This window comes from Gadus chalcogrammus, chromosome 7 (assembly GCF_026213295.1).
Source record: "Gadus chalcogrammus isolate NIFS_2021 chromosome 7, NIFS_Gcha_1.0, whole genome shotgun sequence".
NCBI lineage: Eukaryota > Metazoa > Chordata > Actinopteri > Gadiformes > Gadidae > Gadus > Gadus chalcogrammus.
Window position 1 is genome coordinate 22,802,398 of NC_079418.1, and position 14,064 is coordinate 22,816,461.

Here is a 14,064-nt window from a genome sequence, read left to right on the forward strand (position 1 = left end):
GAATCAGCCAGCAGGGGGAGCCAAATACACAGAGTTGATGCTCCTTTGGGCTTTTTAGGGTTTAGTTCTAGGAGCCTTAACGTGTTTTAAATCTGTTGACTGATTCGTCCTCAAGACTAGGAACTCGGACAACTCTGCACAAGGAGACACAGAAAATGACGACAGAGACAGCAGGAAACCTCACAGAAAAGAACCCAAACCCTTTTCTCGCGACGCAAAGCTGTACTATTACTTGCGTATCAACCACTGCAAGTATGCCCTACTCTGTGTGTGTGTCTGTGCATGCATGCGTGTGTGTGTGTGTGTGTTCTTGTAGATGTGTGTGTGTGTGTGTGTGTGTGCGTGTGTGTAACTCGATGTGTGTGCGTGCGGCCGTGGCTTACTTACGGTCAGAATCACTGCCTTCTTGGTCGCCGTCTTTGTTCTTGTAGAATGGAAACTTTCGTGTGAAGATGTAATTCTTTTTACGTTTGTCATTGAATGACTGTGGAGGAGAGAGGGCATGGGATAGGGGTGGGTGTCGGGGGGGGGGGGGGGGGGGGGGACGACAGGTATGTGTGACTGGTGGACATTTTCATGCAGACAGAAAACAAACAAACAAACTGCTAGCAAAGACAGTGGGAAGTCAACAAGGTCGTTCTGATGGTGACCCTTCTAATACCAAAGCCATTTAGGTAAACACTGATTATACTGCTCTCTTTTATCTCGAAGTCGGTCCTCTCAAAGTCTGTCAATGATACTATTTTTGAGGCTTTTTTGTTTGTTTTACGTGCTCCCTGTAATCTTGAATAAACAAAACATTTAGCATTGTTTATACTTGAGTGTTTACCTTACCTCAAAACATAAAAAGACCATTCAATGAGTGGATACTTTTGGCCCATTACTGGCCGAAATCATTAGGCTTTACAAAGCTAAGCTTTTTTTATTCATAAATGAAAAATACTTTTCTTACAACGGTTCAACATCAAACCGTCTTTCCTACAGCAGAACTTTTTTCTCCATAACCTCTGATATCCCACAGTTGCATCCAAGGCACAAAAGACACATAAATAAATGAACATAAATAATACACAGGCAAGGTGAGACACGCCAAAAAAGGGTTGAAGGTATCATGCTGTGAGAAACTTAATCAGGGTATTGCCTCAGAAGAGAAACAAAATAAGCAAAACTGAGCATGCAGCCACAGGGAATGGAGGGGTGACTTTGGACTCAGAGGCAGAGGTGGAACGTACCCATGAAGGATAATCAATGGCTGTTTTACCGTGAGCCAAAATGGACCACGACACTGGAGGTGTTCCTTGACACATTCTGTAGACCTCAATGATCGCCTCCCTCGTGGGAAATATTTGCATTTTGAAGACGCAAGCTTTTATGTGCATTAAGTGCAAATGAAAGGCCGGTTAATAGAGATTGGATATCTGCTTAGAAGTCTACCTTTCCCTCTTCATTTGGGAACTGGATTTTGTGATGTTGTATGGTAAGCATTAGATGAGGGGTATTCTGATGAAAGTGTATGTTCTTGCACACTAATACTCTTGTGTGTCATTAAATTAAATATAGCCAAGGATCGAGTTACCCTATGCATGTATCTAAGAAAACACAGCGAACGGTTAAAACTACACTACATATCAGCGCAAAATATGCGTCCTAAAAATCAGTCCAAATGACACGCCTTGTCCAAACTTGACCGTTTCGTTCGTAAAGTTTTACGATTAACGCCCATGATGAGAACAACAAGTCAGCAGAAGATCCTTATTGGATCCCCAGATCCTTACTTGATATTTACAATCACACTCACCCCTTTGGAGTCGATGGAGCCCGGCTTGGCGTTGAACTTCACCGTCTTCAGACGCGCTCGCTCCTTCCGCTCCACCCTGCAGAGCGAGGACAGTCACTACGGGGGCCTTCATCCATTACCGAGAAATCACCACAGGGTCATCAACGATAAATTAATGTATGAGATGTCGATGAACGATTTCCTTGAATAATTAAAGACTTGGTTTAAAATGATTGCTTCTGTAACCAATATGGTAATCCCCTATAAGACTAAAATCAGATTAAAAATGTTGCATCTCTGGTTTGATATGGAGCTATAGGTCCTGATTGGTTCGGGGCCTCCATCTTGCTTGTCAATCACAGAACATTAAGCAACGAGGGAGGAACCTTTTTGGCTTGTACAGTTTCATAATCCTCTCTCTCTCTCTCTCTCTCTCTCTCTCTCTCTCTCTCTCTCTCTCTCTCTCTCTCTCTCTCTCTCTCTCTCTCTCTCTCTCCTCTCTCTCTCTCTCTCTCTCTCTCTCTCTCTCTCTCTCTCTCTCTCTCTCTCTCTCTCTCTCTCTCTCTCTCTCTCTCTCTCTCCCCCCTCCCCCCCCTACATTATCATTCAATTGAAGTGGAGGTTGTTTGTTAAGAAGATGGCCGCCGAACATTGTCTCTCTGCTGACCGTCTCTTGCTGGGGATGACGCCCATCTCGTCGCTGTCCCCGTGCGGCGTCACGCGGCGGGCCTGCCACCACTCATCATCAGAGGCGTTGATGACGTGCAGGATGTCTCCGTAGCGGAAGCTCAGACCCTGGCTGGGCAGCCCGCTGTCCTTGGCCTTCTCATAGTCGAACAGGGCCCTGGAAGCAGAGCGTCGAACACAGACAGACACACACACACACACACACACACACACAAAAAAAGACAGACACACACAAAGGGAGTCGATTGAGCACTTTGGCACAAAAAGAAATAAGAACGTCAGAAAGGAAGAAAGAAAGCTATAGAGAGAAAGAAGGACAGAGAGACAGAGATATATCCTCCTGGGACCTATACTGGCAATTTGGGATTGTTGCGAAAGGAGATAACGTTAACACATATCAGCCTCCGTCCACACTCTTCAATAAAAGTAATGGATCGAATCGGTTATTGGTATCAGCATTGGCAGTGATAAGCGAGATAGAGTGAGAGAGAGCAAGAGCAAGATACAGAGAGACAGAGACAGAGAGATATTGCACCAGCTAAACGCTGCCAAAAGACTACTGTGGTACAAAGGGTAGAACAGTCCCTACCTGACATAGAGGGACCTCTTCTGATTGGTTCGTAGCGACCCTGACCCAGAACTCATGCTGTGGTTCATCATCTGCTCCCGGAGGTCGTGGATCTTGGCCTCAAAACGTCCGTACTCTGGCCCGAGAAGGAGAGGAATAATCCCAGGGTCAACCCAGGCCAGTCTCCCAGGCCTTCAAAGGTCTGGCGCCGGATCAGAGTCAAGGGTTGGCTTGACTTGAATTCGGCGGGAGACCTTTTTTTATTACGGGGTAATATACCGTGTTCAATAAATCCTACCAGAGATGCTCCTATTATGAGTCACCTCTTGGTTTAATGAGCTGTCTTTGGCACAGTGAAACCCAAAGCATTATTTGTAGCAATCACACGTGGGCATGCTCCCGTATTCAGGACACGGAAAAAGGTGGAATTGCCAAAGGTTGCCGTGCAGTCTTGAATTTCTGTCAAATCTCACCACACGCAGCATAGCAAGGTCTACAAATTAGCTAGACAAATCCCATGACAATTGTTCTTTCAGGCTGCCAGCGGGAATTTGCCACGAAAATGACACAAAATCACCTAATGATGCTGTTTCAATTGCTTCAAAAGGATTTTCACTGTATTAATTCTTCTTCTCATTAAAATAAACACTAAGTGATAAGTAACTTAGAGTTATCCAAGTATTTCTCTCCCTGTTCCATTAGCAATAGAAGCTAGTGAATTGTCATAGGTACTGACATTTGAACACCACTTGAAAGTTAATGCAATTCTCACACACATAGAAAAACAAAATCTAAAATCAGCAAACATTTGGGAACAAACCCCCTCCAGCGGTCCAGCCACTTCCCTGGAGGACATGCATGCCCTCTAGTCCCTCGAGGGCTGAATACCTCTCCCTGTGCTGCAGCCCCATTAGAAACCCACCTACCTCTCCTGGTCTCTATTGCAGCGACTCAACCGAAATTATTCATCGTGGGGGTCAGTGGACCGGTGATTACGGAAGTGTCGAGGTGGAATAACTAGTTTCTGACCCTGTGCAACCCTTTTTGTACCTTGCTCTATTGAGAATATTGATCTGTTGGCTATTCTTTTTTTTATTGAACCGTTACCTATTCAGGTTTGTTTCATTGAGGTTGAGCACCTCTTTGGCAAGAGAGACCTGATAGCATAACATTTGATTACAAAGAGGCTGCAGACCTTGGTTATCGAACCCAGAAGCTTTGGCCTGGAGTCAAGCTTCCAAGTCACGATGCGATCCTGCCCCGTACCTCATTGTAAATTCAGTGGGGGATCAACCTTGCATGTGTTTCAAGGTTTTCAACAAGTATAGATCAGAGAGCAATTGTTATATCAAGATCTAACAACTTATATTAAGCCAATGCCCTGCAGACAAAGCTTTGATTCATTTCAGAGTTTGACTCAGAGTTTGGCTGCATTTGTACAACCGATCAACAGAGACAAATTACAATACACAATACAATTGATTTGTAGATACCAAGAGTGATACTCTTTGTCATCTCTCAAATTATCTGTTTCCTGTGGATACGGAATCAGGTTGTGGGTTAATGAAACCATGAAACCGCAGATGTAGACTGCAGCCTTACGGCTCTCATACCCACCAAGCTGTATCTGTGCCAGCCACATCCTCAGCTACATCTGTTTTTCTAAGATTCACAAGTGGAAAATACTACTTCTCATGGCATGAGCTGATTGTCATTCAACTACCGTGTCATTTTAAACATTACAAATATATAGTTGCACTACAAATTTATAACGCGTAATAAACCAGGTATGGTTCATCATACATTGGCTGCCTCATACACTGGATGTCTCTCCAATTTGGGTTCAAAACACAACACAGCTCTTCTGCAGAGGACATCTTTACATACACATTTAATTCTAGGGTGGGAGGAGCCAGTATATGGGTTTGGGAGAACGGACTACACATTCAGGGCTTGGCTTCAAGACCAGGGACGAGAAGTCAAAAAGTACACAAGGACAAGTGAGGAGGGGGGGTTTTCAAAAGTGCACAGTCGAGGATTGAGAAAATAATGATATATCTATAGTATCGTAATATGGGATAAAAATATACGTAATTTCTTCAAGGGGGTGGGGGGTGGGGGGGGGGGGGGAGGGTTGTTATTAACAACAAGACATGCCCGGTGGTTAAATAGGGTGTAGTTGGCTGTTGTCTGTAGTTGCAGTCATTCACTTGTTTTTCTTCCCCACCCCCCAACCCCCTACAGCGGTGAATGATGCCACTACACAGAGCAACCGCCGGTGCCAGCAGCACAAACCTGGTGCTGGAGAAGGGCCCCGGCATGGTGAGCATAGGGCAAGTTCTGATGGGCGAGAGAAGAGAGAGGAGCCGTTAGTGGGAGCGGGGCCAGCCAGGCCCGGTCGGTGTGCTTGGCACGGTGGCCGTTTCAGACACAGAAGCGTTTGGGACCGCACACATTTATTTGTTATTTTTTTTAGGTTTAGGTTTGATTGCTATGTGAGCGGCAGGAGACGACGCTCCGTTAAGCAAATGAATATCGTCCTGTTCCGGTCCTTGATGCGTATGGATCATTCCAGGCGGACACGCTGTAATACGGTAGCGTCCCATTTTTGGCACCGTCGCTAAATTCCGTGGAAATGTTTCTCGCTTCGACGGAGCATAAAAAGAGACCGCACTTGGAATAGAATCATGGCGGCAATAATTAGCGAGACGATAATAGATGACATTGATGAGAGGCCTGGCACATGAGCTTTAGTGGGGAGTAGTACGTTTTTTCCTTGGCTCAGTGTGAGCTCTTTAACCATGAGTTATTTCCTTTGCTGGCTGGCGGTACTTCCTGTAAGCATTATCAGATCAGGTGAGGCGGGTTACCTTACCTGACCTATGTTTTTCACTGTAGGGCGCCAACAGTGGTTGATTGCCTAGGTGGGTGCTGGGAATAGTATCTCTATTATATTTTTGTGTCTTTTAATACATGTGTTGGTGCAGATGGCCACAATATATAATTTGAAAGACGCAGAGAAACTCGTTACGCAATTCAGTATGGCGTCATTGGCTGTGTCGATTAAATGTTTTGTCATTTAGAGTGGATCGATACAGATCGATAATCAGGTAAAGAGAGATTTCAGAAAACATGGCAAATAACCAGACTTTCCTCTTTCCCAGTTCTACACTAGTAGTCCTCAGGTTCTTACTACTACCCACTACACACGTACAGACAGAGTGGGTGTACGATTTATAAACAACAGTAAGAATTGTCCTTGTTTTATAACCACTTCCATAGTTTCCACCTTAAGGTGTTTTTTTTAGATAAAAGTTGAACATGAGGTTCTAGCCTTAAAAGTTTACAACCAAAACTAGACTGTACAGAAAGCTCTATCGATGATCGGCTATTGCAATGGTAATTTTATGATTGGCTCAAAGGAGTTCAAGTCAAAAGGATGTCATTTCAGACCGCACAAAATAAGCCACAGAATAAGACCCAAATCAACCCTTCAAATGCTCCTGAACACTTTGTAGTTTACTCTCGGGACGGAGAGTCGAGTCCAAAAGAGTTGATTCTAAAAACAGCCAGTCTTAACCCAACACTGTGGAATCCAGTAAATACTTTGATTTAGTCACAGTTTGTATCACCCGGTGAAATGCGCATCCCTGGCTAACACCTGGCTGGCTGGTTGTCAGTGCTCACCTTCAGGCCGGTACTGGGCCACAATGGTGACCATCTGGCCCGCTCCCTTCAGTGCGGCGGCAGCCTGCTCGTGGGTGGCCCCTCGCAGGTCAATGCCGTTCACCTGTCCACACAGCATGAGGAGAATCAGGAAGGTTAGTTATGGACTGGAGGAGGAAGAGAGAGAGGAAGGACAAAGACAGGGAGCGAGCGAGAAAGAGAAAGAGAAAGAGAGAGAGAGAGAGAGAGAGAGAGAGAGAGAGAGAGAGAGAGAGAGAGAGAGAGAGAGAGAGAGGGGGGGGGGGGGGGGGGGAGAGAACTAGGCTAGGACAGACATAACATCACTTTTGATGTCATACCATTTATGGAGGTGTTTACTAGGCCGATAAAGATTTGAAAGCAGTTTAGGTTTTATTTTAAGAGTAACCACAACAATAAATCCAAACCTTAGGGAAAGCATTACACACACACACACACACACACACACACACACACACACACACACACACACACACACACACACACACACACACACACACACACACACACACACACACACACACACACACACACACACTATTTGGCCTAGTTTGTATAGTTAAATACACCCCATTTCACTAAATTGAGCTGCATCTGGGACATTTCGATTTTAGTGTGTTGGGTTGCATATAAACCAATGGGGGCTGAAGTGTGAAGTATGTGTGGAAATCCACCCCCCACCCCCCGACACACACAAACACACACACTGTTAACAATAGAAACAAGCAAACATGTGTTGCCATGCCGTAGTTACAAACCTAACAGAAACAGGAATAAAGAGAGCGACTGGAGAGAAAGCGGGGGCGAGCGAGAGAGAAAAAATGACAGAAAGAGCGAGAGCGAGAGAGAGAGAGAGAGAGAGAGAGAGAGAGAGAGAGAGAGAGAGAGAGAGAGAGAGACATAGAGAGAGAATGACAGAGAGTGAAGAGGTTATTCTTAGACCTGAAAACGAGGGCACCACTGGAGCACTAACCGCTTGCCTTCATCAGGGAAGACTCAGGTGGTGATTGGACTGAAATGGGCTGGGTGACAGGTGCCCGGCTGGTTTAACACCGTGTTCAGAGAACTAGCCCTGGAACAGGCCCGCCACAATCTGCTCCGCTCTACGGAGCGCTGCACCGGGGCCTGTTACAAGCTGCGATGATCGTCACCTCTCATTTACTGCTCCTCCAGGAGTCTGTGTGTGTGAGTGTGGTCCTAATATTACAAGATAATTGACCTAGATTCTGGATTCATTACGGGTACATTCCGTTGGCTTTTCAGTCAAATTATCATTCGACCTTGCTGTGAAGTTGCAGGCGTCAGACTCACAGCAACTCCTTGGCTGTAAAGAGTTTCTGTGAAAATGCTCACGAAGTAGCAGAAGGCGAATGTGAATCTGTTAAAATGATCCATTGCAGTTTATTTATATCCCTGTAGCAGCTATTTATATCTTTATAGAAGAAAGTGTGCAAGACCAAAAATATCCAGTTTTGATCCCTTTGAGCCAGAAGTACATTAGCGGCAGTTTTATAATAAGCTTAATTACATCACTGGGCTGAACTAGGCCACTGGACTATAGTTGAAGAGGTCAGTGGGAAAATGCATGCTATACAATCATCGCAGTACGGGGTGGGAGGTCATAGTTTGGGTAACACTTTTATTAAGCAATCAAAACGATTCATGCTGTTAATTGTGCTACTGCTTTGACCGTTTTGAGTATTGAGTGCATGAAATTCAACCGCCGATGCACAAGTTGAGATAGGGTTTTGTGTAAAACCGAAATATGGATCTAATGATACACTTCCATGTATTGTTCTATACTCCACTGTGACCCTTCATTGTGCTTAGCACTATATGGTCTGATTCTCTGGCATATACAAAGCTCTACTCAGAGTCCCAGGGAACACTAAAGGGCTGGAGCTTTGGACAGAGAACGGAGGAGGGAGGAGAGAGGAGAGGAGATAGGGACACAGTAAGAGAGGAGCCTAAGGAGAAAGGGCTAAGGGGAGATGGATGAGGAGAGGGGAAAGAGGGCAAGACGTCGGCCAAAGGAGAGAGGAATAGATGAGAGAGGACATAGGATAGGACATAGGACAGAGGAGAGAGGGAAGAGTACTTAGGAGAGAGGACTAGGTGAGAGAGGACAGAGGAGAGGACTTAGGACACAGGAGAGGACATAGGAGAGAAGAGAGCGGAATGAGTAGAGAGGGCTAGGTGAGAGAGGACATAGGGCAAAGGAGAGAGGACAGAGTCCTTAGTAGAGAGGACTTGGTGAGAGAGGAGAGGACATATGACACAGGAAAGAGGACAGAGTCCTTAGTAGAGAGGACTTGGTGAGAGAGGAGAGGTGATAGGACACAGGAGAGAGAGGAGAGGACTTAGGTGAGAAAGGACAAAGGAGAGGACATAGGACACAGGAGAGGACACATGACACAGGAGAGGACTTAGGAGAGAAGGGAGCGCAGAATTAGAAGAGACATAGCAGAGAGGACAGAGCACTTAGGAGAGACGACTAATTGAGAGAGGACAGAGGAGAGGACTCAGGACACATGACGGAGGGCAGATAACACAGGAGCGGGCGGATAGCCCTACGGACAGAGGGAGGCGGTTGAGACTCACCGAGAGGATCTGGTCTCCCCTCCTCAGCTCCCCGCTGAGGTCGGCCGGCCCCCCGGCCAGGATGAAGGACACGAAGATGCCCTCGCCGTCCTCACCGCCCACGATGTTGAAGCCCAGGCCGGTGGAGCCCTTGTGGAGCACCATCTTGCGCGGCTCCCTGTACACGCAGTTCAGGTAGTACATGAGCTCGGGGGACTCCGACGGGCGGTGCATCCTCACACACCAGCCGCTCACGCTCACACACACACACCGCGACACCCCCCCCAAGACAGACCGGGGGTGGACAACACAAGAAGAGGTGGAAGAAGAGGGAAGGAAGAAGAAAGAGACGTGCACGGACGGCGGGGCACGTGGCGGGACGCGCGCCGTACGGACTGAGGGACGGACGGACGCAGGGCGATCTCGGTGATACACAGGGAGAAGGGCGAGCGATGAGATAAAAAGGGAAGAGAAAAGGGAGACGGGGAGAGAGAGAGAGCGAGAGAGGCAGAGAAAGAGAGAGAGAGCCACAGGGGGATAGTGCTCTACTTAGGAGGACTTGTCCCAATTTGAACAAGAGGGATCCCATCACGTACTATCTCTTACTAGCCCCTCCAAAGACGCACACACACACACACACACGCACGCACACACACACGGCCAACAGCCCTCGTATTGTGTAATTGTTTACTTTTCTCTTTATTCCTTCGTCTGGACAAATGCCACCATGCTTATCTGCCGTAACACAATTAGATTGTACAGGAAGTACAAGAATATATAGCTATATGCTCCCTTTCACGGACCAACCACAAACATCGTCTATGCTGGTGATATACTGTCCCCTACTGTCAGGTAAATGAACTGCAGTGATGTTGCCGAAAAAAAACATCATTGCGACATCCCACGTCAATCACTGCAGGACATTTCCCTACAGGGCCTTCCTGCACTGAAGCTCTTGAAACCTTTGTGTTTGCAGCAGGCTCTTTTGAGCATTGTGGGTCTCAAGAGGTAAGACCAGGAAACGGTTGTTGCATCGGGTATCTGCACCAAGCCATCACAGACCCTTCATCCCCCTTCATCCCCGCACACACAGGGCTGTGTGTTCGGGGATACAAGACGCGTGGCTCAGGATAAGCGCAGGTCGCAGGCTGACAAAATAAATCCAACCCTCCAGGGGCGAGGGCACCGGAGGGCTCGCATCATGGTCGGGTTCGTCTGTGTTTTTTATCGGGACATCAGCCTTTCCGTGTGGTCAGGTGTATCTCCTCACGGGGCAAAGCAAAACCCACATAAAACGTGCATGTTCTGATAAGCAGACGCTTAAGCCGGTGTGATTCGTGTCGTTTCTGCTGGTGTTTTGTAAGGCACATTTATAGGCCTGCACGTTTGTCATTTGAATAAAGCTTTACTCTTTGGAAATGCTTCTTTATTATCATCATTGTCAATGTTATAATATCTCACGTAAACCATGTCTCTTTGTGTGAAATATGCCCAAAAGTCCCACATTTGAGAAAACATTTAAGGTGTTCAACAGGTGGGAATTAATATTAATTATCATTAACGACTTGTTCTCGTTCGGTTTCTAGAAGAAAACCGCATGAAATTGAAACTGTTCTGAGCTAGTCACGTTGAGATCGGGCTGAAAAAGTGTCCTCACAGTGAGGTTCAGTGCGAGTGGAACCCAAACGGAAGTCAAAAGATCCGGGCCGAAGTCACCTCGTCTTCCATGAGCACCGCAGCCACCGGCTATTAAAGTGGTTGGCATGTCAGACGACACAACAGCCTGGAGTCCCCCTGCTCAACCTGAGGAAGGGATGTGATGGAAAACATACGGAGCGCTGTTGGCCTGTAAGCAGAGGTCAGGGTTGTTCTCTGAGGACACGCGTCCCTGTTCTCAGGCCTACAACAGCCTCGTCAGAATCCAAGTACCACTTTGGTACACTTCAGTGTGAAAAAGCCTCTCCTTGCGATTAGTTTCTCTTTGTAAACCACCGTTTAAAGTAGAGCAAGCTACAAAAAAAAAAGGAAAATGCTCAAGGAGAAATTTGCTTAAATTTGCTTTAGTGACACCGACTTCCCCCCCGAAAGAAGCAGGGCAGCCACGAAAAAGTTGGAACTCCAATGACGGAGACCCGACCTGCACAATGTGTCGGGGGAAGATAAGCGCCAGGCTTCCCATTAACCGTACCGGGAGAAATAAATAAATCACAGCGCCCAAAAAATTTGAGAGGCTTGCGGGTTTTTAGTGAGGGAGAGTTGTTGGGGTGACGGCGGCGGTGGGGATGATGATGATGATGGGGGTTTAGGGGTGGCATGCACATGACGAAAGAGCCAAAGCCCTTCTGGAATGGCGTGGGGGTGGAGTTGGTGACGGTGGAGGTGGTGGAGGTGGTGGGCGGGGGGTTCACGGAATGGCGGTATTACCTGGTGACGTCCGTGTCGGGGAACAGGCCTAAGTGATAGGTGGGGAAGGGGACGGAGTGGAGGAGGCTCTTGTCGTCCTCCAGGGGAGAGTAGTGTCGGGGAGAGGGCAGTTTGTCACACAGTTTGTTCACAGTGCTGTAAACGGGCTCGGGAGGCCTGGGGGGGGAGGGAGGGGGGAGGTAGGGGAGCAGGGGGAGGGCAGGGGGTGAGGAGTTGGGGATTAGGGAGTGAAAGACAAGAACTGAGGTTAGTGCCCGGTGTGAAGGAAATAGAAGTGGTGAGGGGTGAAGGGTGAAGGGAGAGGGGAGAGGGGAGAGGGGTGGAATACATTTCTGTTTCAGGAAAACAGAGAAAGGCGGCGAGAAGAGGGGGAAGACAGGAAAGAACGTAATACAGGCAACGGAGCAAGATAGCAGGAAATACACAAAGGGGAAAAAGGACGCCATGAATACCAGATCCAATAAATTGGAATAAAAACAAGCTGGGAGGGGGTGTGGGGTGGGGTCCGGCAGGGGGGTGGGGGGTGGGGGGGCAGATGAAGGACGAGTGGGCGTGGTCACGCAGCGTGCAGTAGGCAGACGGGGGCGGTTCTCACCTAAGCTGGAAATGCTGGGACTCAAACCTGTGACCGTCGCTGTCGTCTAGCGATGGGTTTCTAATCGGGGAGGCGGAGGGCAAAAAGACATCGTGAGTCACTTTGGCGCGTGCAGGCCGCTCGTTCACACACTCTCCTGCTCATGGGCATCACAGCCGCTTTATTTATAACCGACAAGACCCCGGACACAAAAATAACCCAGACGTTGAAGAGTACAATGCTCAATGTTATCTTTTCAATAATACTTTTCAAATTATGAAACTTATTATTTATATGATCCAAAAGTAAATTCAATGCAATGTTTACATCGAGGTTGAATTTAGAACAGACTCACAACATAAAAGCATGCGACACAGAGAACCAGACTGACATAGCGTGAGGTCATGACAGACAGGCGGACGGACTCTAATGGAGACGGCTTCAAAAACGGGGGCGCACATCCTCGGACACACTTAAGAGGACACGCCGTTGCCGTGCGATCTTCTTCACTCAAGGGACATCACATCATCATCATCATCATCGCCACCTAACCGGATTCAGATTTGAATGCCTCCCCTCCCGTGCACATGGCCGGAGCCAGATCCACGCTGTACACAGTGGTGTAGCGATCGGTGCTCTAAACAGAGAAGCGTAGACGTGCAAGCCTGCCTCTCAGTGTAAACGGAATGTGAAATCATGTGCAGTGTTTCGGAGGCCGTACTGTCCGAGAGTGCACAGAAGAGCTGTTTATGCGCTGAATGTGTATCTGCACGACTGATGATTCGCTATGTGTGTGTGTGTGTGTGTGTGTGTGTGTGTGTGTGTGTGTGTGTGTGTGTGTGTGTGTGTGTGTGTGTGTGTGTGTGTGTGTGTGTGTGTGTGTGTTCGTGTATGTGCGTCCGTGCGTGAACAAAGTTTGTTGTGATGCTGGGAGCTACAGTTCTGCTACTGCAGATTAAATTTGAGTCGACTAATAGGCAGTGTACAAATTAGCATACTCCACAGCTCACTAACACAGCCATATACATACACACACACACACACACACACACACACACACACACACACACACACACACACACACACACACACAGTGCCTAATCAGTCACCCACACAAATGCACACTGCATACATGGACATGACAACAGGCACTACATCATCCACACACACACACACACACACACACACACACACACACACACACACACACACACACACACACACACACACACACACACACACACACACACACACACACACACTGTCACTATATGCCCTCCGCGGGCGAGCTCTCTGCCTGACAGACTGTCACGTGCCCATGTGTATTATGTAGCTACTGGCAGTCTACAGCTGACTGAACTGATCGTGGGCCCTAAGGATTCTGGGAGAGCGGGGCTGAGCCATAGCGATACCGTGGTCGAGGGCCGCAGTCCATTTCATTTGTGCCAGCGTTTTGATGTGCGGGCCGTGGAGTCAGTGTCCGCTCGTTCATGATGCGACTCAGACAGACATTTCTCTAAGCTCCCTGTCCATCCGTCCACGACGTCGGAGTCTGGCACAGACAGTGGAGAGACGTGGAGATGGTGGCTCACCAGAATTGGACAACGCCAGGTTTAGGCAAAGTAAACACACCCAACAAGTCTTGTTCTTCTCTATCCCCCTTATATTTGTAAGTGCAATTCTGACTTTTGGGATGTGCTGCTGCAATAGCACTGTCCTAGCGGTCTGTGAGGTTTTCAAATCAACAAT

General features: G+C 47.6%; 1 protein-coding gene across 5 annotated transcripts in view; it reads right to left on the bottom strand.

Moving 5' to 3' along the window:
• The window catches only part of dlg2 (discs, large homolog 2 (Drosophila)), a 126,397-nt gene that overhangs the window by 7,650 nt on the left and 104,683 nt on the right, over window positions 1-14,064 (bottom strand). The window contains exons 15-23 of one of the 5 annotated variants that reach the window (XM_056594105.1): window positions 12,337-12,396; window positions 11,742-11,897; window positions 9,339-9,495; window positions 6,720-6,822; window positions 5,328-5,372; window positions 3,054-3,168; window positions 2,445-2,621; window positions 1,799-1,874; window positions 388-484 (exon numbers count right to left, since the gene is read on the bottom strand). In XM_056594105.1, the coding sequence (XP_056450080.1) occupies window positions 388-484; window positions 1,799-1,874; window positions 2,445-2,621; window positions 3,054-3,168; window positions 5,328-5,372; window positions 6,720-6,822; window positions 9,339-9,495; window positions 11,742-11,897; window positions 12,337-12,396 (986 nt within the window). The other 4 variants (XM_056594108.1, XM_056594107.1, XM_056594106.1 and 1 more) reach the window with 4 other exon arrangements.